At 47.4% G+C, this 27,576-nt stretch overlaps 1 protein-coding gene across 3 annotated transcripts in view; it reads right to left on the bottom strand.

Moving 5' to 3' along the window:
- The window catches only part of GATA4 (GATA binding protein 4), a 78,339-nt gene that overhangs the window by 25,846 nt on the left and 24,917 nt on the right, over nt 1-27,576 (bottom strand). The window contains exons 1-2 of one of the 3 annotated variants that reach the window (XM_043487242.1): nt 25,572-26,008; nt 20,899-21,993 (exon numbers count right to left, since the gene is read on the bottom strand). In XM_043487242.1, coding sequence (XP_043343177.1) covers nt 20,899-21,514 — 616 coding nt within the window. In that variant the 5' untranslated portion in view covers nt 21,515-21,993; nt 25,572-26,008. Of the gene's footprint in view, nt 1-20,898; nt 21,994-25,571; nt 26,009-27,576 lie in introns of those variants that run through there. The other 2 variants (XM_043487244.1, XM_043487243.1) reach the window with 2 other exon arrangements.

Here is a 27,576-nt window from a genome sequence, read left to right as displayed (position 1 = left end):
ATTTATTGCATTAGTTTTGTTTTCTTTCTCCTTTTTTCACTCAGAGTGTCTGCTGGGCCTCAGTGCCACCACCAAATGTCACAACTTCCTCCAAATGACTCACCAACTGGACAGATTGGACATGGATGAGGATGGGGACCCAGGCTTCATATTCCTCCTCGCTGCCTGGACCTCTGCTGGGCTGTTGTCCTCAGACCCTAAGGAATGGGCCAAAGACCCCTGCTTTTGCCAGTAGCTGCATAAATCATCCTTCCGATTTTTTTCACTCTATTTCTGTTTGTGCTAAAGCCATTAAAATCCACCCCCTCCTACACACATCCCAAGACTGTACTCTCACTGACTCTCAGAGGGTCAGAGCTGGACATGAGGCATATAGTTCCAATCCACTTGTTTTTACAAAGCAATCAGAAGCCAAGGGAAGCCCATATGGACAATGCAGTTTTCACCTTACAGACCCTGGATCCCAATTCCAGCCCCCAAAACCAGTCAGAGGTAGGACTGTCCAGGAAGATGCATACATTGGGTTACTTAAATAAACTAAAAAAAAAAAAAAACCACCAATACACAACTCCTCCTTTTCCTCATATTCTTATCCAAACCCGCTGAGAATCCAGCAGCCACCATGGGATAGGTACATTTCCTGGCAGAAATCCACCATGCAGGTGACCTGCCCCCTGCTTTCTGGCAACGACAGCTTAGCACCATGATGGTGTGAACCAAGTGATGCTGGACTTGAACCCTAAGGAAGACTCCACTGAAGCAGCTCAGTGAGGAAGGGGGTCTCACTTACTGTCAGATTCCCCGAGACAGACCCTGTCTGGGCCTTCTCAGGGCATATACTCTCTTCCTTTCTCAGTGCAACCCAAAGGGTTTCTTTGTTTTTCCCTTTTTTTCAGCTCTCGATGGAGGCAGACAACTGGCTCCAACTTCCTTAGAAGGATTTTTAAAACATTCCAAACCTATGACAAAAGTCATTCTCCAAGTACCTACAACCCCAGTTAACATCTGCATATGTACATGTGGCTTCCCTGATAGCTCAGTTGGTAAAGAATCCGCCTGCGATGCAGGAGACCCTGGTTTGATTCCTGGGTCAGGAAGATACCCTGAAGAAGGGATGGGCTACCCACTCCAGTATTCTTGGGCTTCTCTTGTGGCTCAGTTGATTAAGAATTTGCCAGCAATGTGGGAGACCTGGGTTCGATCCCTGGGTTGGGAAGATCCCCTGGAGAAGGGAAAGGCTACCCACTCCAGTATTCCAGCCTGGAGAATTCCATGGACTGTATATCCATGGGGTCACAAAGAGTCGGACACAACTGAGCAACTTTCACTTCACTTCACTACATACATGTGTCCCCATATGTAGAAAAAAATCAGATGTTAAGCTGAATATATCCAACTGTGTCCCTAAATGTACACTAATACTGAGAAAGAAGGTTAACTCCTAACAAATATTTACAAAACTCCCATTTAATTCCACCTGGCAACCTAATCTTTCATTAGTAGAACTGAAAAAATCCTATTTGAAATAATATCTGCTTAGTGATAATAGTGAATATTTATTAATAGGTGACTGATGACTAACACTTAAGGATGCTATGCTTTAAGAACATTATTTCTGTTACTCTCAATAACCTGATGAAGTGGCTTCTATTCACTACAATGGACATGACCACTGGAGAACACTGCAGTGGGGAGCAGAGCTGGAATTTTAAATCAGGTGTCTTGACTCCAGACTCATGCCCTCAACCACAAGCCTCTTCTGCCGCTCTGTTATCAGCTGCCAAATAATAAAAAGATGGAGGTCCCAACACGAAATATAAGCAAGAGTTCTGAACATGCCAAAAAAAGGTCTGGCTAATGGGCTCTGCCTTCACTGGGAACAGCTGGTCAGACGTGCACTCGGCCAGCTCTCCCTGGCCCAGCAGATCCATCCTCCCAGTCCTTCTCCCCTCACTGCCCCTTCTGCTTTGTCTTGGGAAAAGGGTCCCCTTTATTAATGCCATTCCTGGAGATGTGTTTACACAGGGCAGGAAACTTAATATCAACATTCCCTGAAGGAGAGTGTCTTGTCACTTCTGTGAAGCACTTCAGGCAGGCAGAGACCAGCCTCCCAAATCAACAGGCACTTACGCCCTTTAAACAGAGTCTGATGGGAGAGTTTGTTTCTACAGAGAATCTTTGAGTTCCTGAGCCCGTTTGTTATGATGAGGTTGAGAGGCGGTTACCCGTATACACAAAACCCTCCTGGGTGCCTTAAGAGGCTCTCTAAAAAGGATCTCAAGGAATCTATTCACAGTGAGGAGGAGGGAGAAGCACAGATTCAGACACTCAATGAATTGCAAAGGACAAATCTGCTGAGGGAAATTCTGCAAGTCTCTATACACTGGCAGGGGGAGATTGTATGGTTCTGGCTCCAGGGCCAGAACCCTGAGAGGATTCGAAGGCTTGGTATGTGGCGGGGGGCTGTTTAGGAAGTCAAACAGGGCACCATCAGGGCCCAGCAGAGCATCCCAAAATCAAGGGATGAGCTCGCGTGAATTTTACAAGGTGAACACGGAGAGCACACAACTATCGAATTTTTTTTTTTTTTTTCAGCTTCCTTTCTTGGTTCCTCTTGCCAGGCATCTCTTAACCTGTTACCACTCCCACCTCCACTAGAGGCCAGTGCTGCCTAGCCACCGCCCCCCCCGCCCCCCGCCCCAACTCTCCCACAACCCTGGGGGCTCTCTCCCGTTCTCAAGGCTTCAAACAGAGTGATGGTTCCAGACTCCAGACTGGCTCACCTGCCTCCTGCCACCTCCCCGTCCCTCCCCCATGCCTCAGGACCACCATGCCCAACACGCTGACCCACCCCTAGATCCCTGTTGCCTTGTTACCTCTGAGAGCACATCACTGGAGTTTTCTACGCTCTCCTCTCTCCCCTGGCCTACTAGATTTGGGCTGCCTGAGCCTGATCCTTTTTTTTTTTTTTTTTTAATTTTTATTTGGCTGCATGGGGTCTTCGTTGCAGCATGTGGGCTCTAACTCCCTGACCAGGGATCGAATCCTGGCTCCCTGCCTCGGAAGTGCAGAGTCTTAGTCACTGGACCAACAGGGAAGCCCCTGAACATGGTTCTTGCAGCTCCTCAGTGTCCTCCCCCCCCACACACAGTCCCCCCAGGTCCTTCTCCCTGTAACACTGATCACGCTCCTCCCTGGACCTCTGCCTCTCAGGCTCGTTTTACAAGAATGATCCCCTCCCCGCAGTCAGAGTCTCAGTGGGGCCAGACTGCAGGTCTGAAAATGTGAGCCGAAGGGGCCACAGACTCCAATGAATTCCTGATTTTACCTTTTCAGATGATGAACGCTCACGTAGTATCTTCCCTGTAATCGTATCATGGACGGCAAAGTAAGTGAGGTGGGATTCTTACCCTGCAAACACTTTCAGTCTAGTAGAACTATAATCCAAATGAAAGGACAGCACCAAGGAGAAACAGGTTGTCTACAGGCTGAGCACGCTGGTTGTGTACAATTCTCAGGAATTCTGTCTGTGGGCGAGTCAAAGGCTGCCTGCAGAGACGAGCCCACAGCGAGACTCCCAGCACAGAGCCCACCCCAGCTCTCCTGCATTCATGACAAGATGCAGCTCTGCTCCCTCTGGGCTACTAAGAGGCGGCGTGAACCTGATTTCTTTAATGCTTCCTTATTTGCTTCTGGGTCTTCCACGGTCAGGTGAGTGAGAAGAAATGCTGTTTGCATTAAAACACCAGTATGAAATGACTAGGGTAGAAGGAAAAATGAGGCCATGCATGCCTAGTCGCCCAGTCGTGTCCAACTCTTTTGCGACGCCATGGACTGCAGCCCGACATGCTCCTCTGTCCATGGGATTCTCCAGGTAAGAATACTGGAATGGGTTGCCACGCCCTCCTCCAAGGGATCTTCCCGACCCAGGAAACAAACCCGCATCTACTGTGTCTCCTGCATTGAAGATGGATTCTTTACCACTGAGCCTACCTGGGAAGCCGTACCTCTGTGTAGACATATTCTCAATTTACTGTTTCAATCATGTTTTCCCTGCTCATAAAGCCCCAAACTCCTCTGCCTGATTTTCAAGGCCCTCCACGTGTGGTCCCATGGTATCAACCTGGGCAACCCCCAAAGGAGAACCAGGCTTCAGGAGCACCTGGAAAAGGTCCAAGATGTGTGTGGGGGGGGATATCCAAGATGCCCAAGGTGGTGCTCCAGGGTGGAGAACTGTATCAAGGAGCAAGAGGCAGGGGACATCGCTGTAAGCAACCAGCTCACATACTTGCACAGGAGCCCAGAGCCCAGAGCTGGAAACACTGGAGGTAAACCCAAAATCAAAAGGCAAAGAATGACTAAAACAGATAGAGCAGGTTTCAGTAACCAAGCATCAGCGTTAGCACTGATACTGCTTTTCTCAGACTCTATGGATGGCATGAAGCAAACGAGGAATTCTGTTGGGGTTTTTGAGAGTGAGATTCTTGATGTGGATGAAAGGATTTAAAAATGTAAAGATGCATGAGAGATGTAAAATGGTGCAGTTGCCATGGAAATCAGTATAGTAGTACCTCAAAAACCACACACAACTACCACGTGATCCAGCAATTTCACTTCTGGGTATATTCCCAAAAGGAGTGAAAGCAGGAACTTGCACAGATATTGGTGCATCTGTGGGCAAACAGCATGATTCACAACAGTCAAAAGGCAGAATAACCCAAGTGTCCATCAACAGGTGAATGGATAAATAAAATGTGGTCTATCCATGCAATGGAATATTATTCAGTATTTAAAAAGAAGGAAAGGGACTTCATTGGTTGTCCAGTGGTTAAGACTCTATACTTCCAATGTGGAGGCATGGGTTCAGTCCCTGGTCAAGGAACTAAGACCCAGTATGCCATGTGGTGCTGCCAAAAAAGGAAGGAAATTCTGACACAGGCTTACAACGTGAATGGACCCTGTGGACATATGCTACTTGAAATAATCCAGACACAAAAGGACAAACACTGTATGATTCCGTTTACATGAGGTAACTAGAATGGTCAAATTCCTAGGGACAGAAAGGAGAATGGTGGTTGCCAGGGGCTGGGAGGAGGAGGAAATGTATATAGAGTTTCATTTGGGGGAGATGAAAAAGTTCTGGAGATGGAAGTGGTGATGGACGTGTGAACATGTAGACTCACTTAGTGCCACTGAAATGATAGCCAAAAATTGTTAAAAAGGTCAATCTTATGCTGTGTATATTTTACAACAGTTAATACAAAAGGGGCATAAAGGGAAGTGAAAGCCTTTCAGTCCTAAATTTGAATTGGAAGTATTAGCTTCACCACATGATGTATTTTATCTTATCTTCAGGTGGACAGGGGAAGTATTTCCTATCTCTCTATATTGAATGACTCATCCAATAGCAAAGAGTTCAACTAGCAGAGCCAACTCTAAGAGTGGTGTCCAAGCACCATTTCTCATTAAAAGGAGTCAGTGTTTCTTGGAGACATGGCCAAACCCAGGTCTGGGAGGAGGAAGTGCATAAGAAGAACTTGGAACATGTTATAGTATGCAAATCAGGAAAGGATCAAGCCAAGATTTTGTCAAAAGAACTCAGGAGACAATTTGAACAACTTCCCTCTGGCAAAGACGGGACAGTGTAAGCATCAATTAGGATAATAAGGACATAGACTAAAACACATCAAGTGTGTTTAAATCCATGAGTTCTTAATTATACTAAAAAGCTTTTATTTCACTAGTAATCTTGGAAAGGATGCTAGTGAATGAATTCATTATTTTGAACATTGAAAAGTAAAGTGAAAGAAGCAGGCATTTACCCTACCTTTCTTATATAAACTGTATCTCAGAGTAACCAAATATTTGATCAATTAAACAGTCCTTTAGCTGTTATAGATGTATTTCAGCTAATAAATGAAGAAGGAATGAGAGTATTAGATTGTTACCATTTGCAACCCCCAATGAAATAACAGATCTAGGCAATGACCATCAGCTGTTGAATGTAATCTAGCCAATTTTTCCAATCACAGATTTACACAAAAAAACCGGGACGGGGGTCCTCTCTCATGGTGCAGTGGATGAGAATCCGCCTGCCAATGCAGGGAACATGGGTTCAATCCCTGGTCCAGGAAGATCCCACATGCCTCAGAACATCTAAGCCCAAGCGCCACAACTACTAAGCCTGCGTGCTACAACTATAGAAGCCTGTGCGCTCTAGAGTCTGTGCACTGCAAAAGAGTAGCCCCCACTCTCTGCAACTAGGGAAAGCCTGCTCACTGCAATGAAGATCCAGCACAACAAAAAACAAATAAATAATTCGTTTTTAAAAAAACCAAAAACATGGGACAGAGAAACACATTAAATGAAGGGAATACAATCAACAAAATCCAGGTTGTGGGGAAACCTAATGGAAAAGCCTAGTTTCTTTAGCAAATATTGCTGCTGTTCATTTGCTAAGTTGTGTCCGACTCCTTGTGACCCCATGGACTTCTTTCACCACACTCCTCGGTCTATGGGATTGCCCAGGTAAGAATACTGGAGTGGTTGCCATTTCCTTCTCCAGGGATCTTTCCAGACCAGGAATTGATCTCACATCTCCTGTGTTGGCAGGCAGATTCTTTATCACTGAGCTACCAGGGAAGCCTAGCAAATACATTCCAAGAAAAAGAAGAGTGAAAGAGGGAACTACAGGTTAAAAGAAACTTAAGAGACATATCAACAGAGGAAATGAATGGTTCTTATTTAGATCCAGATTTCAACAAACTGGTAAAGAAAATTAGACAAATGGGAAATCTGAACACCAATTAGATATTTAATATTAAGATGTGATGGTTAATTTGTATCAGAGTGATGCTGATCCTCAGGCTACATTTTTTTCAGTGTCCTCATATCTTTTAGAGATATTTACAAAGTATTTCGAGATAAAATGATAAGTTGTCTAGGATTTCCTTCAAAATAACATAGTATGAGGGATGGGGGAGATACAGATGAAATACAGCTGGTCTTGAGTCGACATTTGTTGAAGCTAGGGGGATGAGTAGTTACTCTCAATTTTGCATGTGTTTGGAAATTAACATATTTTTTAAAATGTGTTTAAAAGGCAAGAAGTGACCTTAAAATCTTCATCTTCACCTCTAGCCCTCCTGGGAAGTAGATGCTATGGCCTCTGGTTTTGCACACCTGCATAAACAGTCATTTCCCCTGTCATTATCTATATTCCTATTCAGGACACTCCTGGTCCCTACATTTAGAGACAGAATCACTAAGAAGGGAGTGGGGTTACAAAAGAGGGTAGGACTCCACCTCTGAGGTCAGATTAGCCACATCCCCATCCTTCCCAGGGCAGGGAATCTGGGTTTGGGAACTAGAATCAACCTGGATTTTTCCCCCTTCTTCTACCTCGGCATGGACACAAGCCACACAGTCACACTGTGCCCTACTCTAAAGCACGCATAAACACACAACAGCTCCTCGACATCCTGTACTGTGTCTCTTCCTTTCCATATGAGATCTTTCTCTAATTGGGAACAGGTGGGTGGCTCAGTGGTCCAGAATCTGCCTGTCAATGCAGGAGACACAGGAAACTTGGGTTGGATCCCTGGGTTGGGAAGATCTCCTGGAGGAGGGGATGGCAACCTGCTCCAGGATTCTTGCCTAGGAAATCCCATGTAGAGAGGAGACTGGCGGGCTACAGTCCATGAGGTCCCAAAGACTCAGACACGACTGAGCATGCATACACACAGAAATGCAGAGGGAAGGTTATCATCACCCTGCAAGAGTGAGGCAAAACAAAACAAACAAGAGCCACTCATTTTAACCTTTCTACACTATAACCAAAGTGATAGGTCCAAAATGCTACCTGAATCCTGCCCCTCCACTGTCTGAGTCTTGCCTTCCCGAGGCCAAGTCTGAACTCTCCAGAAGCCTCTGCTGGCCGCATGCTCCCCACGCTTCACCCCCAACACTGCAGAAAAGCCAACTCAAGGGTCTCAGCTTACCATGTCCTTCCCCCACAGGCAGCAAACTCCTAATCTTCCTTTCAGACCCCCTGTAGGAGTCCACGCCTGCAGGAAGCGGGTCTCCACCAGTTTAAGCATCCTGGGCTCTAGAGGAACCCAGCTTTACCCCGCTGAGTAAATCTGAGTAAATCTCAGTGTGCGCTCCACACACTGAGACCCTCACTTTTTTTTTTCTTTTTTAATCTCCCCTGCAAGACGGTAAGCTGTTGGGATGAAAAGACAACCTTGTTCATTTTCAATCTCCAAAGCCTAACAAGCGCTCAGCTCCCAGGAAGCAGGGGAAAAAAAAATCTGTTGGCTGGTTGGCTGATGAGACAAATGATGTGTCTGGTACTGGTGTCGGTAGCAGAGCTTCCCCTCTGCAGGTCTCCAAGAACCTCAGGTACTGAATGGGTTTGGTTAACAACAGAGAAAAAACCAAACGGACAACACACTGAGACCCCAACACTGGAGTCATTCAACCCATGCTTTCCCACAGACGCTTTTACCTTCTCCTAAAGTATTTTATTTTGTGTAAGAAAAAATAAAATTAACCCATCAAACCTGAAATTTCAGATACCATTGCTTAAAATGGGATTCTCAGGTGGCGCTAGTGGTAAAGAACCTGACTGCCAAAGCAGAACATAAGAGAATGTAAGGGAATGTTCGATCCCTGGGTCAGGAAGATACCCTGGACGTGGGTGTGGCAACCCGCTCCAGTATTCTTGCCTGGAGAATCCCATGGACAGAGGAGCCTGGCGGGTTATGGTCCATGGGGTCACAAAGAATGGGACATGACAGGCTACTTAGCACACACACATGCAGTCATGGAGACCTACGCTACCCAGACTGAATGGAATCGAGTGGAAGCCCAGCAAGCTCAGAAGATGACATGTACCACTGCTGTGAGGAAAGATAAGGCCAGCGAACTGTTGTCACGGGCGATGCCATAGGATCCTGGATTTTTAAATTTTATTTATTTACTTCCACCACGCGGCTTGCAGGATCTTAGTTCCCTGACCAGGGTTTCTTTGTCTTTTTAATTTGGCTGTGCTGGGTCTTAGCTGTGGCACGTGGGCTGTTAGTTGCAGCATGCAGAATCTAGTTCACTGGCCAGGGATCAAATCTGGACCCCCATATACTAGGAGCGTGGGGTCCAAAACACTGGACTGCCAGGGAATTCCCCAGATCCTGATTTTTAAATACCCTTTTCTCACTATTTCTGTGCCTGGCCTGATTTCTTAACCTTGACAATGCAGATGCTCAAACTAAGAGAGGCTTTAGTAAGTTGGCCAAAGTCACACAGCAGGAGGAGGAGAGCATAAGACAGGATTGCAGGGACTCCTGGTGCCAGACGGATGTGCTTTCACCTCGACGCCCTCCCCTTCTGAAAAGTGGGTTGAAAGCAGCACCCTCACATTTCCTGCATGTCAGAGCCTCAAAAATCAACACATCCTGTAGCTGGTCACCTCACTGCAGAGGGCAACCACTTAAAACTTAGAAAAATGCCCTAGCTTTAAAATGGCTATGCATAACATACTGTAAGATTGGAAAACTATGCTCCCATTTGATTGACTATTTATTATTGCCCATTCTTTCAGTCATTTTCCCAGTTCTCCTCTATTTAAGGCAGTGGTCCCCAAACTTTTTGGCACCAGGGTCTGTTTTCATGGAAGACAGTTTTTCCACAGACGGTGCAGGGGGATGGTTTGGGGATGATTCCATTGCATTATTACATTTATTGTGCACTTTATTTCTATTCTTACAGAAATAATCATTTCTATTATTATTATATCAGTTCCACCTTAGATCATCAGGTATTAGATCCCAGAGGTTGGGAACCCCTGATTTAAGGGATCAGTCTTTAGGAGCCAGTCTGGGTCACTAATCTTATAAAAACTTTCTTCAATGTTTAAATAACTAAACAGTAACTTTTTATGACTGTTTAAATATACAGATATACACATGCCTGTATATGGTAACTAAGAAGTCAAGGATTAATGCCTAACAGTGGTTATCTCTGGACGGTAAGATTAACAAACTCTGTGCATTGGTTTATAAGAGTTTTTCATTTCTCCATAGTAAATACACACTGTTTAATAAAATAAAAATAATTAAGCTTTATTGATACTATTAAAAAAAAACCCAGTTTTTCTGAAGCCATCTTTGACCTAGAAAATATTTTCTTTTCTCAAATAAGCAGTATTTCCCTATTAAATGTACACTCGGAGAGAACCACATTCTTTATTTAGGGTCAAGTTAAGTTCTCTCTATATGCTAGCGAAAGGTTTTATTTGTTGTTTGTTTTCCCCGCCTACTCAATTTTGATGGGTAACCTGTATTATTGCCTCTCTTTACCTGGCTTGATTTATGATCTTGGAAGTCAGGTCATTCTCTGCTGGGTCGAAGAAAGAAGGGAAAAAAAAAGGTCTCCCCACCTAATACCTGATAAAATATCTGAAAAGGTCATTGCAGACCTTGACAGAAACACATACAACTTCAACCCAATCTGATAAAACAGCAACTTGAAAACTTTTATCAGAAGAAAATGTAACTTGCCATTTCCCAGCTCAATTGACTGAACTGTTTTTTAAATCTGAAATGACAGACATCATAAGATAGGAAAAGCTGCAGATAAGAAGCCAAATTGGGTTGTCTTGAATCAGATGGGATTGTCTGCCTGGGTTCAAACTCCCACACCTGCTCTGAATGTGTCAATGAGAGTCTCTTGGCATGGTCCCCGAGGGGTTTGGAAACATTGCAAAAGTGGTGAACTTTGAGACTTCAGCGTTTATTCTGCGATTATAATTAACCTGCTCACCAGTTGCTATCGATCAATACTGAATGGTGCTGATAAAGTCTGACTGGATTTCTAAAAGTAGAAATAGAGATTTAAACTAGGAAGAAAAAAGGAAGATCAAAAAAATATGTTAAGGACCGAATTCAATTTTAAGAAGCAAAACTGGATCTGTGACTGAGAACTCTCAAAGCCTGTAGCTTAATAATCCTCAAAACTTCCCACCCGATTCTGGTGGGAACTCCCTGATTTCTCATCCTCCAAAAATAAAGTCAATCTATGACGATTCAACACAGAGTGACAGCCTTATGTTCTTTGTTCATTCCACTTGCAAAGGGTGAACCAAATGGAATGGATTACCTGTCTGGATTATATGCCTCCTTTGGCAGGAAAAAAAAAAAAAAGATTATTTAAAGACATGAAGGCAATTCGAGGGCTCTTGCAAAGTACTGAAGGCCAGAAAACCCAATTCCCTTCATTCAGATAAGAGGCTTGAATATCCTGGCTCAGTTCTGATTACAGAGCAGTAATAGATAAAACCCTCGGCCCCCTGCCAGAAACAAGAAAGCTTCTACTGATGGCTTCTGTGATCAGCTCAGACCAAGTCCATGGGCTTTTCCAGCCTAGGGTTTTATCCACTATCTTGATCCAGGCTTCTATTGACATGTTCACTATACAATATAATTACTGTGATTCCCCTCTTTCTTTCTCAGCTCTGACCTTCAAAGAAAAGACAATACAGAGAAGACAACTCTAGTTTTCTTTGAGGAAAACGATTTTTGTGCGAGGCATATGGTTTTGCCCTTCCTCTGCAGCCAACGGTCCCCACGAATAAGAAGAATTTTCTAGTTTGGAGGGCCTCAATTCTGGGCACTCTCTCTTTTAACTCTCTACACACCCAAATCAGGATGCTGAAGGAAGCTTCTCTGAAGCGGGGACTCCTGGCATAATGAGTTCTGCAGCATCCAAGTGAGATGGAGAGACGTTGGTACGAAACAGGAAAACACAGAAAAGAAACCACAGTGGGGAGAAAGAGCAGGTGGAGAACAAAGTAATACACACTCCTGAAGTTGACCTGAGACCTTTGACCACTACAGACCTTCTGGATCTGAAAGGATGAGTGCCCTTAAACTTGGCAAGTGAAAGGGTGGCAAACGGGGAGAAAGCATGTTCCTGGGAATTGAGACTTACCTGGGTTCTAAGCCGGACCTATTGTTTGCTACCAGAGAGAACTGGGACAGGTTAATCTTTCTGAGCACCAGTTTCCTCTTCTGCAAAACGGAGGTCACAGTATCTAATTCTCAAGAACTTACAGGTCGCTCTCACCTGACAACTTCCTCAGGGGATGATCCAGCTTACTTGCACATATGCACTACGGGCTGTGCTGTGCTTGGTCACTCGGTCATGTCCAGCTCTTTGCAACCCCCCGGACTGTAGCCCGCCAGGCTCCTCTGTCCATGGGGATCCTCCAGACAAGAATACTGGAGTGGGTTGCCATGTCTGCTTCCAGAGGATCTTTCCAACCCAGGGATCGAACCAGGGTCTCGTGCATTACAGGCAGATTCTTTACCAGCTGAGCTACAAGGGAAGCCCCATATGTATGATACAGGCATTGTGTGTGTGTGTGTGTGTAGTATAAGATATAGGTTCCTATCCCTAAAATTTTGTTAGCTGGTTTCCAAACATTAATGTACCCAAACTTGTAAACTTCTTTTGTATAAATCAAAATACTTCAGAGGTTACTCTTATTATAACCCCATTCATATTATCTTCCCTTACTGTCTTTAGAAAGAAACAGAAGAACAGCTCTAAACAGAAGAATAGTTTTATTAGCCAATAAAACATTTAAATAATCCTGCCTGGAGAGTATTACCTGAGACCACTTCATGGGCCATGGCAGGGCAACATAACAGAGTGATACTTTCCAAGCCATGAGAGAGACTTATCACCTGCAACTTAAGCAGGATTGCAGTCAAAGAAGTCACCAGCAGACAAACACTTTCGGATGTCAAAAAGGCCCCTTCAAGATCTTAAAACAGCAGTATCCCGGGACCTGGAAGAATTGCCCACTTCTAGAGCAAAGCAATGGAAAAATTAGGGGTCCTTTCTCTTTCTTAAGCAAACAGAAGCAACAATATTTGCAACCTGCTTCAGCTCTAAGTTCAGTACACCTTAAAGGTCTTAAAAGGACAGGCTGAAAAGAAGTGGTTAAAAGACGTACCTTGCCCTGGAGGAAGGTAATTTGGTTTTCTAACACAATCCCATCACTGCCCTGGGTTATTAGTTTTTCTGGTTCTAGCCCCAATATAATCTGAGTGAGAAGTACCCACACCAAGAATGGTGGCCAGTGTATGTACCAGTGAGGGCATCTTAGGAAGTCATGTCAGTTGGGGTGGGGGGGGCGGGGAGTGGCATCTGACAATTGCGGACTGCGATCTGCTTCCAGAAGACATTACTGAGGGTCGGATAAGGGTTTTTGGACCCCTCAGTAAAGCAATCACATGTTGAATAAGCAAAAAACAGCAACATTCAATAAACAACAGTTTATGCTTTAAAGTGCTTTTCCTGTGCATCCATAAGCTCTAAATATAGAACTCTATTTTTTGAAAGAAGGGAGACTTTCAGGAAGTTAATTCATGAATACTTATGTGTCTTTAAAATTTTACCTGGCTTAGTGTTTTCTTAAACTGGTAATATAGTCATATGACTCCAAATTAAAAAGGTTCCATGTGTATACCTGTGTCCACAGCAGTACAAGTCAAGAGGAGGAGACAACTTGTGTCCCTGACAGATGAAAAAACAAAACTCAGTACAAACACTGGAATGTTGCTCAGCATTAAAAAGAAAGGAAATTATTTCACAGGCTACAACATGGGTGAAACTGGAGGACATTCCGTTTGTTGCTGTTGTTAGTTACTCAGGGTTCAACTCTGTGATCCCATGGATTCTGTAACCTGCCATGGGATTTTCCAGGCAAGAATACTGGAGTGGGTAGCCATTCCCTTCTCCAGGGATCGAACCCGCATCTCCTGCATTACAGGCAGATTCTTTACCACTGAGCCACCAGGGAAGACCATAAGTGAAATTAGCCAGTCACACCAAGATGAATACTGTTTGATTTCCACTTACATGAGGGATCTAAAGTAGTCAAACTCATGGAGACAGAAAGGCAGTTACCAAGGGCTGGTAGGAAGGTGAAATTTGGAGTTGCTGTTTAATGGATATAGAGTTTCAGTTTTGCAAGACAAAAAAAAATCTGAAAATCTGTTTTACAACAATCTAAAAACAACTTAGGCTTTCCAGGTGGCTCAGTGGTAAAGAATCTGCCCGTCACTGTAGGAGATGGCGGTTCAACCCCGGGGTTCCAAAGATTCCCTGGAGGAAGAAATGGCAATTCACTCCAGTATTCTTGCCTGGGAACTTCCATGGACAGAGGAGCCTGGTGGGTTGAAGTCCCTGGGGTCACAAAGAGTTGGACATGACTGAGCATTCACACACAACAACACTGATGAACTGTACACTTAAAAATGGTTCAGATGGTAAAGAAAATCAACTCTGAATATTCACTGGAAGGACTGTTGCTGAAGCTGAAGCTCCAATACTTTGGCCACCTGATGTGAGGAGCTGACTCATTGGAAAAGACCCTGATGCTGGGAAAGACTGAGGGCATGAGGAGAAGGGGACGACAGAGGATGAGATGGTTAGGTAGCACCACTGACTCAATGCGCATGAATTTGAGCAGACTTTGGGAGACAGGGGAGGACAGAGGAGCCTGGCGTGCTGCAGTCAGCCCATGGTGTTGAAAATTGACGTGACTTAGCCACTGAACAACAACAAAATGGTAAAAACCAAAACAAATAAACGTTCACTTTAACCTCCCTGGATGTAAATATATTTCTTGCTATTTAATGGGTTAATAAAGAAGCACAAAAATGACAATGAAAAATGGTTAAGATGGTTAAAAACTCAAAATGTTCCAAAGCATATATGGTGAAAGTCCCTTTCCCCTCAACCCCTCCATCCCAATGGGCAAGCATTGTTACAAATTCCTTGTGAATAGTTTCACAGAGAAATTAAATATTTTCAAATGTACATAATCTTTTCTTGTCCTTTTTTTTTAAAAAAATACAAATACACACACATCCTGCACTTATAAATATCTCAGAGAGGATTCCAAGATTATTCTAAGTTCGTTGCATAATGAACTTTCTAACTTTTTCTGGAGAGCTTTTTGCATATTCAAAGAATATCAGTTCTTTTTTTTTTTTTCTAAACAGTGTTAATTTTTTTTAACTTCCTAATTTTTTACGCTGACAAGATATCCTATTATTTGTATGCACCATATATAGGCAAACAGTCCCCTAATAATGCGCATTTAGATTATTTCCAATTTTGCTTGGAATAACTATTACCAATGACAAACGCTGCTGCAACTAACATATGCCCTTATATTTGCAGAATCAATTCCTAGAAGTTAAATTTCCAGGTCAAGGGTATCAGTTTTGTAATTTGTCAGACATCACAAAGGGCTCTCCATAAAGGTTGTACCAATTTTCACTTCCATCCACAGGTATCAGAGTTCCTGTTTCCCGACCTCAGAGTATGTTTGTTTTCTTAGCTCATTTAGGGTAAAAAAAAAAGTAGGGAGGGATACCAAAGAAAGTGTTATCTAAAACCGTCTCCCGTGCATCATTCTACCTGAGTGCTCAGAAAGTACCTAGCAAATGTGGCTTGACCTTTCAATGGGACACAATTGGGCAGGTGACAAATCTTACCAGACGCAGTGACACACCCCTGGCTCCCCCCACACACCTTCCCCATTTAATTGGTTCTCAAGCCAGCACCAGAGTCCAGCCCCAGCTCTGACTGACCTGCTCGGGGTGGTAACCGGAAAGTTAAACAACTTTGGTTTCTCAAAGACTGACGAATCATTCTCTAGCCAAACAAGCTACTCACGAGTCTATCTCACAAAGTTACCTACATAAATGAACTGGCTCAGAAAGCAACGGGCTTTGTTGATAAGCAGTTACCAAAAGATTCTGAGAGTTTGTTTATGGTATAGGTTTGTAGAACTCACCAATACACCATAAATAAACTCTTAGAATACAGTGAATAAGACAAAGCTTTCAAAGAAACCTCCCACTAACACTGTTATACATGCATTTTGTTGTGTTATGTTTTCTTAATCAACCCTTAAAATGATTCTAAATTATTGAGATCCTTTAAAAATATAATCACTTGTTTTTCTATTACACAAAAGAATTATTATTCCATCATAAAATATATTTCCATAGCTTTCCAGTAACATCTATCACAATGTTATTTTCTTTAAGATATATTCACATATAATTTCCTGTTTCCTTTTCAGCCTTAAGTATTTACAAGCATTAATTGGCACAAAAATCAACTTTATTGTGGTCTAATGTACACACAATAAAATGCTCCCATTTTATTTATTTTTGGCAATTTTGTTTATTTTATATACTCCCATTTTATTTAATTTTGTATTCAAGGTCTCACAGCTTGCAGGATCTCAGTTCCCCAACCAGGGACTGAAGCCACACTCTGGCAGTGAAAGTGTGGCGTCCTAACCGCTAGACCACCAGAGACTTCTCAATGCTCCCATTCTATCAGTACCTGTCCACGAGTTCTGACAAACGGATGTGCCTACCTAACAGCTGTGACTGGGTCTCTACAAGGAGACAGCTCTATCACCCTGCACAGCTAACTCACACGCACACCTACGTGGACCTGAGCCCTTGAACACAGCCCCCTGGCAGATGGTCACACAGTGTATCCTTAAGAACTTTCAGTGCCCACATTCCATTTCAACAGCTACAATCCCAGGTGTGACAGTGTTCTTCTCAAGCCTAGTATCTGCTCACATAGAGCAACACGTTAAAAGGCCACAGATTTTTCGTTTTAAACCTCTTGGCCATGTTGTGTGGCATGTGGGATCTTATTCCCTGACCAGGGATCAAACCTATGCCCTCTGCAGTGGGAGCTCAGAGTCTGAACCACTGGGCCACCAGAGAAATTCGTAAAGGCATAGGCTGTTGCATTTTAGCTACCTGTACACAGTCACTCTCTCTCTCTCTCTCTCACCTTCTCTTACCCATCCTGTGACTTCTCCACCCGAAACTGTTCCAGTGGTTTCCCAAGGCTTCCAGAACCTTCTCCCACCTCACTTACTCCTCCCCATGGCCCTCCAGTTGCCTCTAGCACCCCAAGTGTGTGGTTTGACCTGGGCAGAGGATTGTGGCAACTCCCTCTTGGATCTCCACTGAAATATTTGCTAAGTGCCCAGCCTCTACCAGGCACTTAAACATGAGTGACACTCTGTACCTGGCCTCAGTAAGGTCACATAATTCCATTAGTGCAGCCTAATTCATGAATTCAATGGTGTGTCACGCACATATTGAACCTGGAATGAATTAAAGTCTATATACATTGCAGTCAAGGCAGAGTAATTCCTTCCCCCTTAGGTCCAGAGCTCTACAAAGGCCCTTGTTTGCTTTTATTACTTTGGGTTTTCCCTTATTCCAATAACCAAAAAAAGAATTCTGGCAAGATGTGAACTATTGTTAATATTAACGCTTAATACTTCATAGAAAATAGAAGTATTTGCTTCTTTCTTCTCACTGAAATTAAAAACAGCTTCTGAGTGAAGGGTGAGTTAGTCTGTGTGGTTTTACCTATAGTGATAAATATATTACTTAAACAAAAACCAAACTGGGTTGTATTATTTCATGGTACCAGGCTATGTGACTTGTAAATGAGGGCATATGTTTTCTTAATCTTTTTTCAAATTGCAGGCACTTCTGGTAAAGTTCTATTTACCCTTCAATGCCAAGTGCAGACAGTACCACTCTGGTGAAGACTTCCAGGTTCCTAGACAGAAGGGAGGCACACCTCTGTCATCTCTCCTCTGCTATCAGTTCATGGCCATAGCTCCCTGCTGAGTCACTCACTGGCCTTCATGTGTCTTTAGAGTGATCAACCATCCCCACTTGTTGGGGCCTCTCCTAGGTTTAGCATGAAACATTCCCAATCCCAAAACAAACAAACAAACAAAAAAAACCCAGTCTTGAGAAAATCAGAACTGGTCACTCTGCATGATAGCGAGTGACTGTTTAATAAAATAGCCATCATTTCTGAGATGCCAAAGCCAAGTACTTCACAAACATTACAGTATTTTTCTACTTTAAGACAACATTAAAAGTAGCTACCATCATCTCATTTTACAGAAAAAGAGAGGAGACTTAGAGAGGTAAGTACCTTGCCCAAGGTCACAGAGGCACCTGGACTTGAATCTAGGTTTGCCTTTGTCACACCCAACACTGTATTGGGTCCTAGGTGTTGCGGTTATCATTTTGTTGTCTGACTCTGTGACCCCACAGACTGTAGCCCACCAAGCTCCTCTGTCCGTTGGATTCCCCAGGCAAGAATACTGCAGTGGGTTGCTATTCCCTTCTCCAGGGGATCTTTTCCACCCAGGGACTGAACCTGTGTCTCCTTCACTGACAGACATGTTCTTTACTGCCAGGCTATCAGGGAAGCCCTTCATTGGGTCCTAGGACCTGGTGCTCATTCCACACAAGCAAGCTCTCAAAAAATATAGAATCAATCTTCATCCTTCTACCACTCAGCATCAGTTAACATGCCAGTGATGGTCCTTGATAAAGCTATGAGGCATTTACAAGAAGGCTCATGTGATGGAAGGAACATATAAAAATACATGTACATATGCTGCTTTTAACTGGCTTTGATATAAGTGCCACTGGAGAACACACTGGAGATGTGAATGCCAACAAATTCAACATGCCTCCTCCCCTCACACAGATAACATGGAACCTTTTGTAACTTGACCACTTAAAACACTTGGCTGTGCCCAGAAGAGAAACTCCAACTGCTTGGCCAGACCCAACGGCTGTCTTCAGGTGGGACTTGCTGAACTAGCAGGACACAGCACAGAGCACCAGGCTTCTCAGCAACACCAGGCTTCTCAGCAAGGATGCCGTCCCTAAAGGTCAGCTTGCTGGCACTGGAACGTGGGACACTTTACTGACTCCAATACCCTCCTGCCTGGCGGGGGTCACATTTTCTAATCTTAATACTCACTGAGTGCACTTCTCAAACGGTACTTTTTTTTTTTTTTTTTTTTAACATTGCTGCGGCTGTAACTCTCATGACCACAAAGGATCCCCCATCTTTGGATTTCAGATTTCTCTTTCTTCCTCTAACACCAAATTCTCAGTCCAGGATCACAGGAGTTTAGGAAGCAATCTCTCCAACCCACTCCCAAATTAAAAGAAGTAAAACTACGTGAACCATTCCTATTTTAAAATGGAAGTTCTAGAGTGAGTTCTAGAGAGAACTCAGGAGAGTTCCAAGAATGGGAGTCCTCAGGGGCCCACCCCCAGTAAGCCCACCTCCAACTGCCATTGTATGGAGATGCTGACCGGCTATCTCTCAAGGTCTTCCCAGGGGCCAGCATCCTGGGGGAGGGGGGGGGTCCTCCTCCCTGGGGATGGGAGGGGTGCGTCTGGCTCCCCCATGAGGGGGAGGGGGAAACTGGGCGCCACATCCACGGTTAATCAGTTTACCTAAGATGTGTATTTGGTCCGACACCCCTAAGGACCTTCCTAGGCCACCCAGGGTCAGAGAATAATGTAAAAACCTTCAAAGCCTGGATCCTTCATGGAGCCAGCCCAAGACTGGAAACCTGGGAGGGACAAAGCTTTTCTCTTCAAAGTGAGAACAAATGCGGAAGGATTTAGCACTTAGTAGGCAGTCAATAAATGTTAACTTTATTTCTCAAGTCTGGGCTCCCCCTCCCCCTCTAAAGCCACTTCCATCCAAACCCGATTCTGTCCCTTCCTGAAATTCCACAGCACCAAAGGACTTTAGGATTCTGAATTAGTGGTGCCACTTCCTTTTCCTCTCAGCACGGAAGCCCTTCCTGGGACTTCATTTCATTCATCTGTAAATCAGGCCAAGGGGTACACGCATGCTGTCCTTCTCAGGTCTGACATTCAAAGGAACTATAACATTGTGCCCGTTACAATTATAACTTCTAACCCCAGTGCCGGGGACAGCAGGAGGCTGAAACGTGGATCTTCGGCACAGCCTCCACAGGTGGGCATCATAAAGAAGCACCTGTGTGCCAGGACTTCCTATGCCCAGCTTCCTGTGTGCCAGGATACCCACCTGGGGAGCGCTTCTAACGCAGCCCTGGGCACCTCGGTCTGGCCGAGCAGCCCAAGGTCACAATACACTCTGGCCCTGATATGTCCCAGAGACACACCCCGGGCACTGACCCAATTCAATCCATCTCCATTGCTGTGCTTAGGCGCTCAGTCCTGTCTGACTCTTTGCGACCCCATGGACTGTAGCCCGCCAGGCTCCTCTGTCCATGGGGATTCTCCAGGCAAGAATACTGGAGTGGCTTGCCATGCCCTACTCCAGGGCATCTTCCCAACCCAGGGATCGAACCCAGGTCTTCCTCATTGCAGGCCACCAGGGACGCCCTCTCCATTGCTAGGGTCCCTCATTTGTTCCCGGTGTGAAATACCCAACAGGAAAATCTGCCGCCCAGAGGGATCCTCCAACTGAGCCGCCAAATGGGGGCCAGAAGACGTTGGGCCCAAGCCATGGAATGAGTTTCCTGCGGAGGGCTGAGAGGAGGTGGGAGCAGAAAGCCGGGGGTCTCGGCGCTGTACACCAGGGGCCTCCTCAGTCACCCAAAAATGGGCGCTGCCTGGGTGCACGGCGGCCCAGACACATCCCACGCCTGGGGCCGCGCGGAGGGCTCCCTCAGCCCCCGCCACCCTGCAGTCGTCTCTCCGGCTCAGAGGAGGATGTAGAGGGCAGGCCCGATCTCACTGAACAGAATCTGGGCTCCTTGGAGCTGTGACCTTCGCCGCCACCATCGCCCTGGCCGCCCGGTTCGGCCTCCCGGTGTGCTTTCCTTGGAAACTCACGCATCCCTTCGATCTTCTGCCCCCACCCCCACATATCTGTGAAAAATTAAATGCCCCAAACAGGGCTCGGGGCTGCCTCTGTTCCGGCCCCGGTACTCGCGCGGCATGCAGCACTCACCGAGATTGGGGTGTCGCGCGGCGGGGTTGGCTCGGCCGGGCAGGCTGTGCAGGACCGGGCTGTCGAAGGGTCCGGCGGAGGCGGCGGCGGCCGCGGCCCAGGACGCGCCCACGTCGGCCATGTAGGCGGGGTAGGGGCTGGAGTAGGAGCCCGCGAAGCCGGCTCGCCCGTACTGCTCGCGGCCCGCCAGGCCCGCGCCGGCAGCCCCGCCGCCACTGCTGTAGGCCGCGGCTTCCCGGGCCGCGGCGGCGGCGGCGGCGGCAGCCAGGGACCCGGTGGTGCCCGGGAAGGAGAAGCGCGGCGACACGGGCGGCGGGGTGTAGGCGGCGCCCTCGGCTCCCGCCTGGCTCCAGCCTGGGCTGCCCTGCTGCGTCCCGGGCCCCGCGCCCGACGGCGCGGCTCCCGAGCTGCCGCCCGAGGCGGCCCCGGAGGCCGCGCCCCCGCCTCCGCCCTGGAGGTAGGACAGGCCGAGCACCGAGGAGGGCACCCGCGGCGTGGGCACGTAGACCGGCGAGGACGCGGCGCCCGCCCCGTGCATGAAGGCGCCCGGGCCGCCCGCCTCGTAGGGCCCGGGAGGGGGGCCGTGGTTGGCGGCCATGGCCAGGCTCTGGTACATCGCCCCCCGCGCGCTCGCAGCGTCCGAGTCCTCGGGCCGAGGAGCAATGCGGAGAGAGAAAACAGTAACACACAAATAAAAAACAAACAAACAAAAAAACGAATAACGTACAGGGGAGGGGCTGTCAAAAAACCCGAAGATCAAAAATCAAAGGTCAAAAAAAAAACAAAACAAATCCTTCAAAAATATATGCATATTAAATCCAGCGTTGAGCAAAAAGACTCTGAGGTTCTGGTTTACTCAGGAAAATCCCAAATTGAATTTGTGGCTGTTCCCCGAGGTGGTGGAGTTGAGGGGTGGGGGGCGAGCCCACTCTGAAAGGTCCTAGAGGATCCGAAGGCGCGGGATGGCGCCCGGGCGCGGAGCTCCGGCAGGGTGACGGCCGCTCGTCAGAACACCCCGGCTGGGCACAGGGTGCGGTAGGCTGGCTCCAAGGCTGAGGGCCGGGCCGGCTCCCTTCCTCCGAGATGCAGCCGCGTCTAAACAGGGAACGACAGAGGGAAACAAGTTCATCCAGTGCTTTCAGGGCCCATTTCCCCTAAGCCTGGATGCTTCTCTCGCCCGACAAACAGAATCGCCACTCTCAGGGGCCCAGCTCCTCGGAAAGCTGACTGCAGAGGCCCGTGGGGCCTGACTGCTGCAAGGAAGCCTCAGGGAGGGGCGCCTTAGAGGCGTAGGGCTCTCCGGTTATTGGACGTGTAAATTACTGGTTGTGATCGCGATCAGGGTTTTTCTTTTTTGCATTGCTTGTCAGGAAGGACTTTAATTTTACCTTATTTCTAGCATATTCTTGTCACAGTATTTTAAAAGACCAAGGGTTTCCGGCTTCCACGAAGAGCCTAGAAATCTAAGAAATCTCTCCCCAACTCCTTTCTCCCCCCACCTACCCCCAACTGATCCTGACTGTGAAAGAACTTTAGATTGCGCAGGGAAGACACAAACTTTATAAAATAAAAAAACCCAGCAACCTAAGAAACTTTTGTTTGCAATCTTTTTTGTTTGTTTGGTTTTTTTTTTTTTTTTTGCTTTTAAACTAGAGGCAGATTCTAAATATTTATAAATGAACACAGCGTCTGGTAAATCTCAGTGAAAAGGTTTGTGAACTCTTATCTATACAACTATACAATGTGGACATCAAATTAGACAAGATACACGTTTCTTACAAATAGTTTTATTTTGGAGATTTTGCAGACTGGATATTAAGATGAGAAAAGTAAGAGAAATGTACAATCACTTTACAGAACTACAGAACTCACTGGATCTCCAATTCATTGAGTGGGTTTTTCATATGGAATCACAGGTCCACTCACGTATGGAATCAGAACGCCAATGAGACTGCTTGGGGGACAGAAACAGTTTGTAGGACTTGATTATTTCCTTGCATCCTGTGTTTGATTTCACCAGGCAATTTTTCTGATAAAAACTAAGCGTGCTACGTTCTGAAGCACCTGCTTGGTTCCAGGTCATTTTCTTCACAATTCCACTAAGTAGAAGTTTCTCTCCTCATTTTACAAAAGGCAGAACTGAAGCATCCAAAAGTTTTAAAACTCCTCTAAGATCAAAGTACAATTAAAAGGGGGTGGGGGACAAGATCTGAAGGACTCCAGAGTTTAAGTTTGTCCGGTCCATGCCCACTTTTCTCCTTAAGAAAACGCAGCTACTCTTAACAATGTGTTTTTTTTTTTATTGCAATAGCAAACTTATAGAGTTATTAACTGAATTATGTACTAAATCCAGGCTCTGCCACTTACTAAATGAATGACTGTAGACACATTACTTAACCCCGGTGCTTCAGTTTCTTCATTTGCAAAAATTCAAATAGTAAAGGTAATTACCTTGTAGGGTCACTGTGAGGATTATAAATTCTATATACTCGGCTATTATTACTATTACAGATAAAGAAAGTGCTTCCGATGTAGTATGTACTATAATAAATGGTCATCTTTATTCTAGTAAAAAGTTTTGGAAATGGAATTTCTAATATAATGCTTTTCATCACTTTTACATCACTAGTAATAATGGGATAGCACTATATTATATACTCATATGTTAACTCTTAAATGGTTTATTATTTGCTTTCAAAACTCTGATAAATTATTGGTTTGGTGAACATTTCCTTACAGTAAGAAGTTTAGTTAGAGGATGGATATTAAAAAATTTGACCTGAGATAATCAACTTTCCCCTTCAAAAATGAATTTAAAAAATTAGTACCTAAAGGAATACCTAGGCTTCAATAAGTAAATTACACAGGTTTACCTTAATAAAATATTCAGTATTTAATTTTAAAATCCAATAGTTGATCTATTTCATTGAATTTTCTGGAATACCCCCTCAGTTCTAAAACAAACATTATACATTTCTTTTCTCACATAGCTGCAGGAAAGGAAGATTTATAATTTTGTAATCCAACTTCCAATATACATACAGATGCTAACTTAACAAGCTTTAAAATGTAAACGCTGAAAATGCCATAAATCCAACATTTGTCTTTACTGCATTCTCTGCCTTTTTAAAATGGCTGATACATTACCTAAGAGTTGGATTACTGAACAATAGAAGGTGGAGAAAATACCACCCTAGACCTTTCTGTTAAGACAAGAAATTAACTACTCCCTTTAAAAGAAAGTTGCTTGTTTCTGTAATTGAGACTCCGATGCAGGCCACCCGGAGAGGATACAGACAGAACTCCTGAGAATGGCAGAAAAGGTCTGGCCTCTGGAGATTGAGGCTTGTGCCCAGTTGTCCCTCTCCTCCTGATCACTCATCCCAGTTCACCCCCGATTCACAGGCCGGACAGGAATGCTTTTTTTCCTTACTGAGTTAGCGCACAGCCCTTTTCTGATAAATTCCTGCCAGCGGGGAGGATGGAGAGTGCCCTAACGTTCCCGTCCATCTACAGTCACTGTTGCTCCTTCGGTTCTGCTGGCGCCTTCACCCCGCGGCCTGCTGCCTAGAAAACTGTCACACCCGATCGCACACACTAGCCGGCAATAATGAACCTGAGGGGGACGTGGAGATCCAGAAGTGGGGGTGGGTGGGTGGGAATCACCCCGTCACTCCAATAAACCCGTCACTCCAATAAAAACTTTCTCTCTTTTAAAGCCTCTAACCTGCTCTAGGCTGCAGTTCCTTTTATGAGAAACACAGGAAATACTTCCCCGAGGCGCTTCCCCAACCTTCCCGGCAGCGCTGGCCCGGACTCCCACCAGCCCTGGGTCCCTCCCCACCCTCTGCGACCAACCCCAAGGCCCCTCGTTCTCTCAGCCTGGGGGCAGCTCACCACCTGGGCATCCTCTGCCCCCCTAGGTGACCCCCCAGCCCTAAGTAAAGCGACAGAATTTCGTGGACGGGGTGGCTAGCCCTGGCCAGTTGAGGGACATCACTGCTCTCCGCCGGGTTCCCGCCCTTCCCCACCCCACCCCCCACCCCACCCCAGCTAATCGCATCCAGAAGGGCTGTGGGTGGGTGGGGTTGCTAGCTTCGTGAGGGGCGTTTAGTTCCCTGGACCCCGGATAGGAAGACTAGGAGGCGTAAAAAGAGCGGGCGCTCAGCAGCCATTCCCGACTTCTGAGCGCCTCCCCGGGGCCCCGAGGCCCAGCTGCGCCGCCTCCCACCGCCACTCTGTCGCCCATGGGCGACAGTCCTCCGTCTGAGTCTCTCCGTGTTCGAGCCGCCGGGCGGCCGGTCCCGGGTCAGTTGGTCAGGGTGATTTCTCACGGCCATCATCGCCACCAAGGCCCAGTCCTGCGAGGTGCAGACGAGGGCTGGGAAATCCGCACGAGGGGCGGGGATTAAAAACGTCCAAGTTCACACAGAAAGAATCCAGAAGCCCTTAGATGATCCCTCTCCACTTTCCCCCTAAATCTCGCTTAGTTTTAAAGAAACTGCTAAACCAAAGGAGAGCCGGCTCTGGGCAAGGTTAGGGACCGGGGATGATCGACGTCTCCTTTCCACCCGCTAGTTACCTCTCTCTACTCCCAGGCAAGCCCGCGCGGAGGAGATCGGGGTTCCGCGACTAGGGAGAAAGAGCCGGGAGAGGGATGGGAAAAGCCGTACCTGCCCGGGCTCGAGCTTCCTGGAGGCCAGCGCGCGCTCCCCCGGGCGCCGCGGCAGCTCGGGCGGCAGCAGAGCTCCCGCAGCCTCCCTGCCGGCCGCCGCGGAGTCCCCCGGCTCGCGGCGCGGAGCCCCTGGCCCCTGCGCTCCCGCTCGCCGGCGTTGACTGGCCCGCGGGAGTCACGTGCAAGGGAAGGGGGCGGGGGGTGCGCCGAGGCGGCTGCACAGCCACCCGGCGCCGGGCTGCGGGGCTGTTCAAAAAACTCCCCCAGCAGGCAAAGTCCAGGAGCTGGGAGCTCCTCGGGAAACGCCAGAGTGCTTCCGCCGGGGCGCGGGGCTTCACCCCACCGCCCTGCCTGAGGTCGATTTGGTTTTGCGGGTTTGCCCTGGGTCAGCTTTATTAATGAGACCTCCCCCACCTTCCACCTCGTCCTTCCTCCCCACGCCTCCTGGTGGTCGGGTTCCAGCCGAGGCTAGGGACGCGGTGGGCGAGGGGCGGGGCTGATATGGGGAAGGTGACCTCTTGGGAGCGACCCCGGCTCGGGTGTGGGGCACTAGGTCGCCGGGGAGTGCCCCAGCTGGCTGCAAGGCTCCGGGTGATAGTGGGTAGTAGGGATCCTCGTAGTCCAAGATCCCGGGTAGGTGGAAGAGACACCAAACTTGGATGGTCCTCCTCAATCAGAGCGCGGAGACCTAACCCGCCCTCCCTTTCACCTTCGCAGTAGCCCAGGGAGTCCGTGAGGCTCTTGCCTACAGTTTTGTATTTATGCAAAAAGTCCACGCTTTCATGGCGAAGCTCCCAGCCCCTGCGGCCTCCTGCCTTCAGATCTTTCCGTTTTCTCTGCAGTCTGCGGCGCCGCCGCACTAATCTAAGAGACTTAGGAGGGGCTCGGGGAGCTCGGCAATCCAGCGGGGCTTCTCCGACGAGAGGACGCTTCCAGGGGCTTAGCACCCCGCCCCGAGCCGGGACGAGAAGGGTGGCAGGCCTGAGTTTGAGTCGGCGTCAGTGCCTAGAGGCCCCAGCGCAGCGGGGCTGTGAGCCGGAGAGTCCCTCAGACAGGTCTAAAGGTTAATAGAGCAATCACAGGGCCCTATTACCGCGTAAAAATAACCCATCGATTACCGCAGCCTTCAGCTCCAGATAACAGCCGGCCGGTGGCTCTCAAGCTTTCGGTTAAACACCCCCCCCACCCGCCAAAGGTCGCGTTTCTATCCCTAGCGCAGGTTTCTCAAGCCAGATTGGAGGGGTCGGGAGGGGGCCAGGATACCTCCCTGCAAGAAACCTGTGCGCCTCCGAAGTAAGGGTACAAGGCGAGACCCGCTTCCGCAGTCGATAATCGGTCTTGGATTCCCGGCCTGCGCAAGGGCGATCCGGGCGCTGAGAACCAGGCTAGGATTCGGGGCTGGCTGGAAGGAAACCCCCAAAGGGCTCGTGGCCAGCTCGTGGGGATTCTCAGGAAAATCCCGGAGGAAGGACTGAGCGCGGCTGCGCGGGGAAGTCTCTTCCCTGAGCGAAAGGTGCGGAGATCTAGAGGGGCTCAGGCGAAAGAGAGAAAACTGAGGTGCCCAGCAGAGGGGCGGAAGGGCTGCGCGCTGGCTGGACGGACCGACGCGGCTCCCTGGGCTGCTGCCCGCCGGGTCCCTTCGCGCCCTGGAAGCTGAGGGTGGCGTGCTAGGGGGTCGGTCCTTTCTCCAGCTTCCCCCAACTCCTCGCCAGCGCCTTGCAGAGTTCGGCGCTGCATATCCCAGGCCTGGGAACTCAAGGCGGGGAGGTGTCCTGGGGATCCCCGAGGCTGGACCTGGGGAAAGGCGATTTCGCCGGGACACTCCGACCAGCGCACTTTCAGATGCAGCCGGGAAGGGTACACGGCCCCTGCGCTCTTTGAAACGGGTCCTCCTTCCCACTGGAGTGAGCGAGAAAGCCACCAAGGAAAAGGCCTGCGTCAGGGGCCTAGGAGGGCTTCCTCAGGACTTGAAAGGCTGAGCCCAGACGAGCAGGAAGCTACGT

The sequence above is a fragment of the Cervus canadensis genome, chromosome 14, assembly GCF_019320065.1.
Source record: "Cervus canadensis isolate Bull #8, Minnesota chromosome 14, ASM1932006v1, whole genome shotgun sequence".
NCBI lineage: Eukaryota > Metazoa > Chordata > Mammalia > Artiodactyla > Cervidae > Cervus > Cervus canadensis.
Note: the sequence above shows the minus strand (reverse complement) of the source record. Positions and strands in the feature narration are given on the sequence as shown.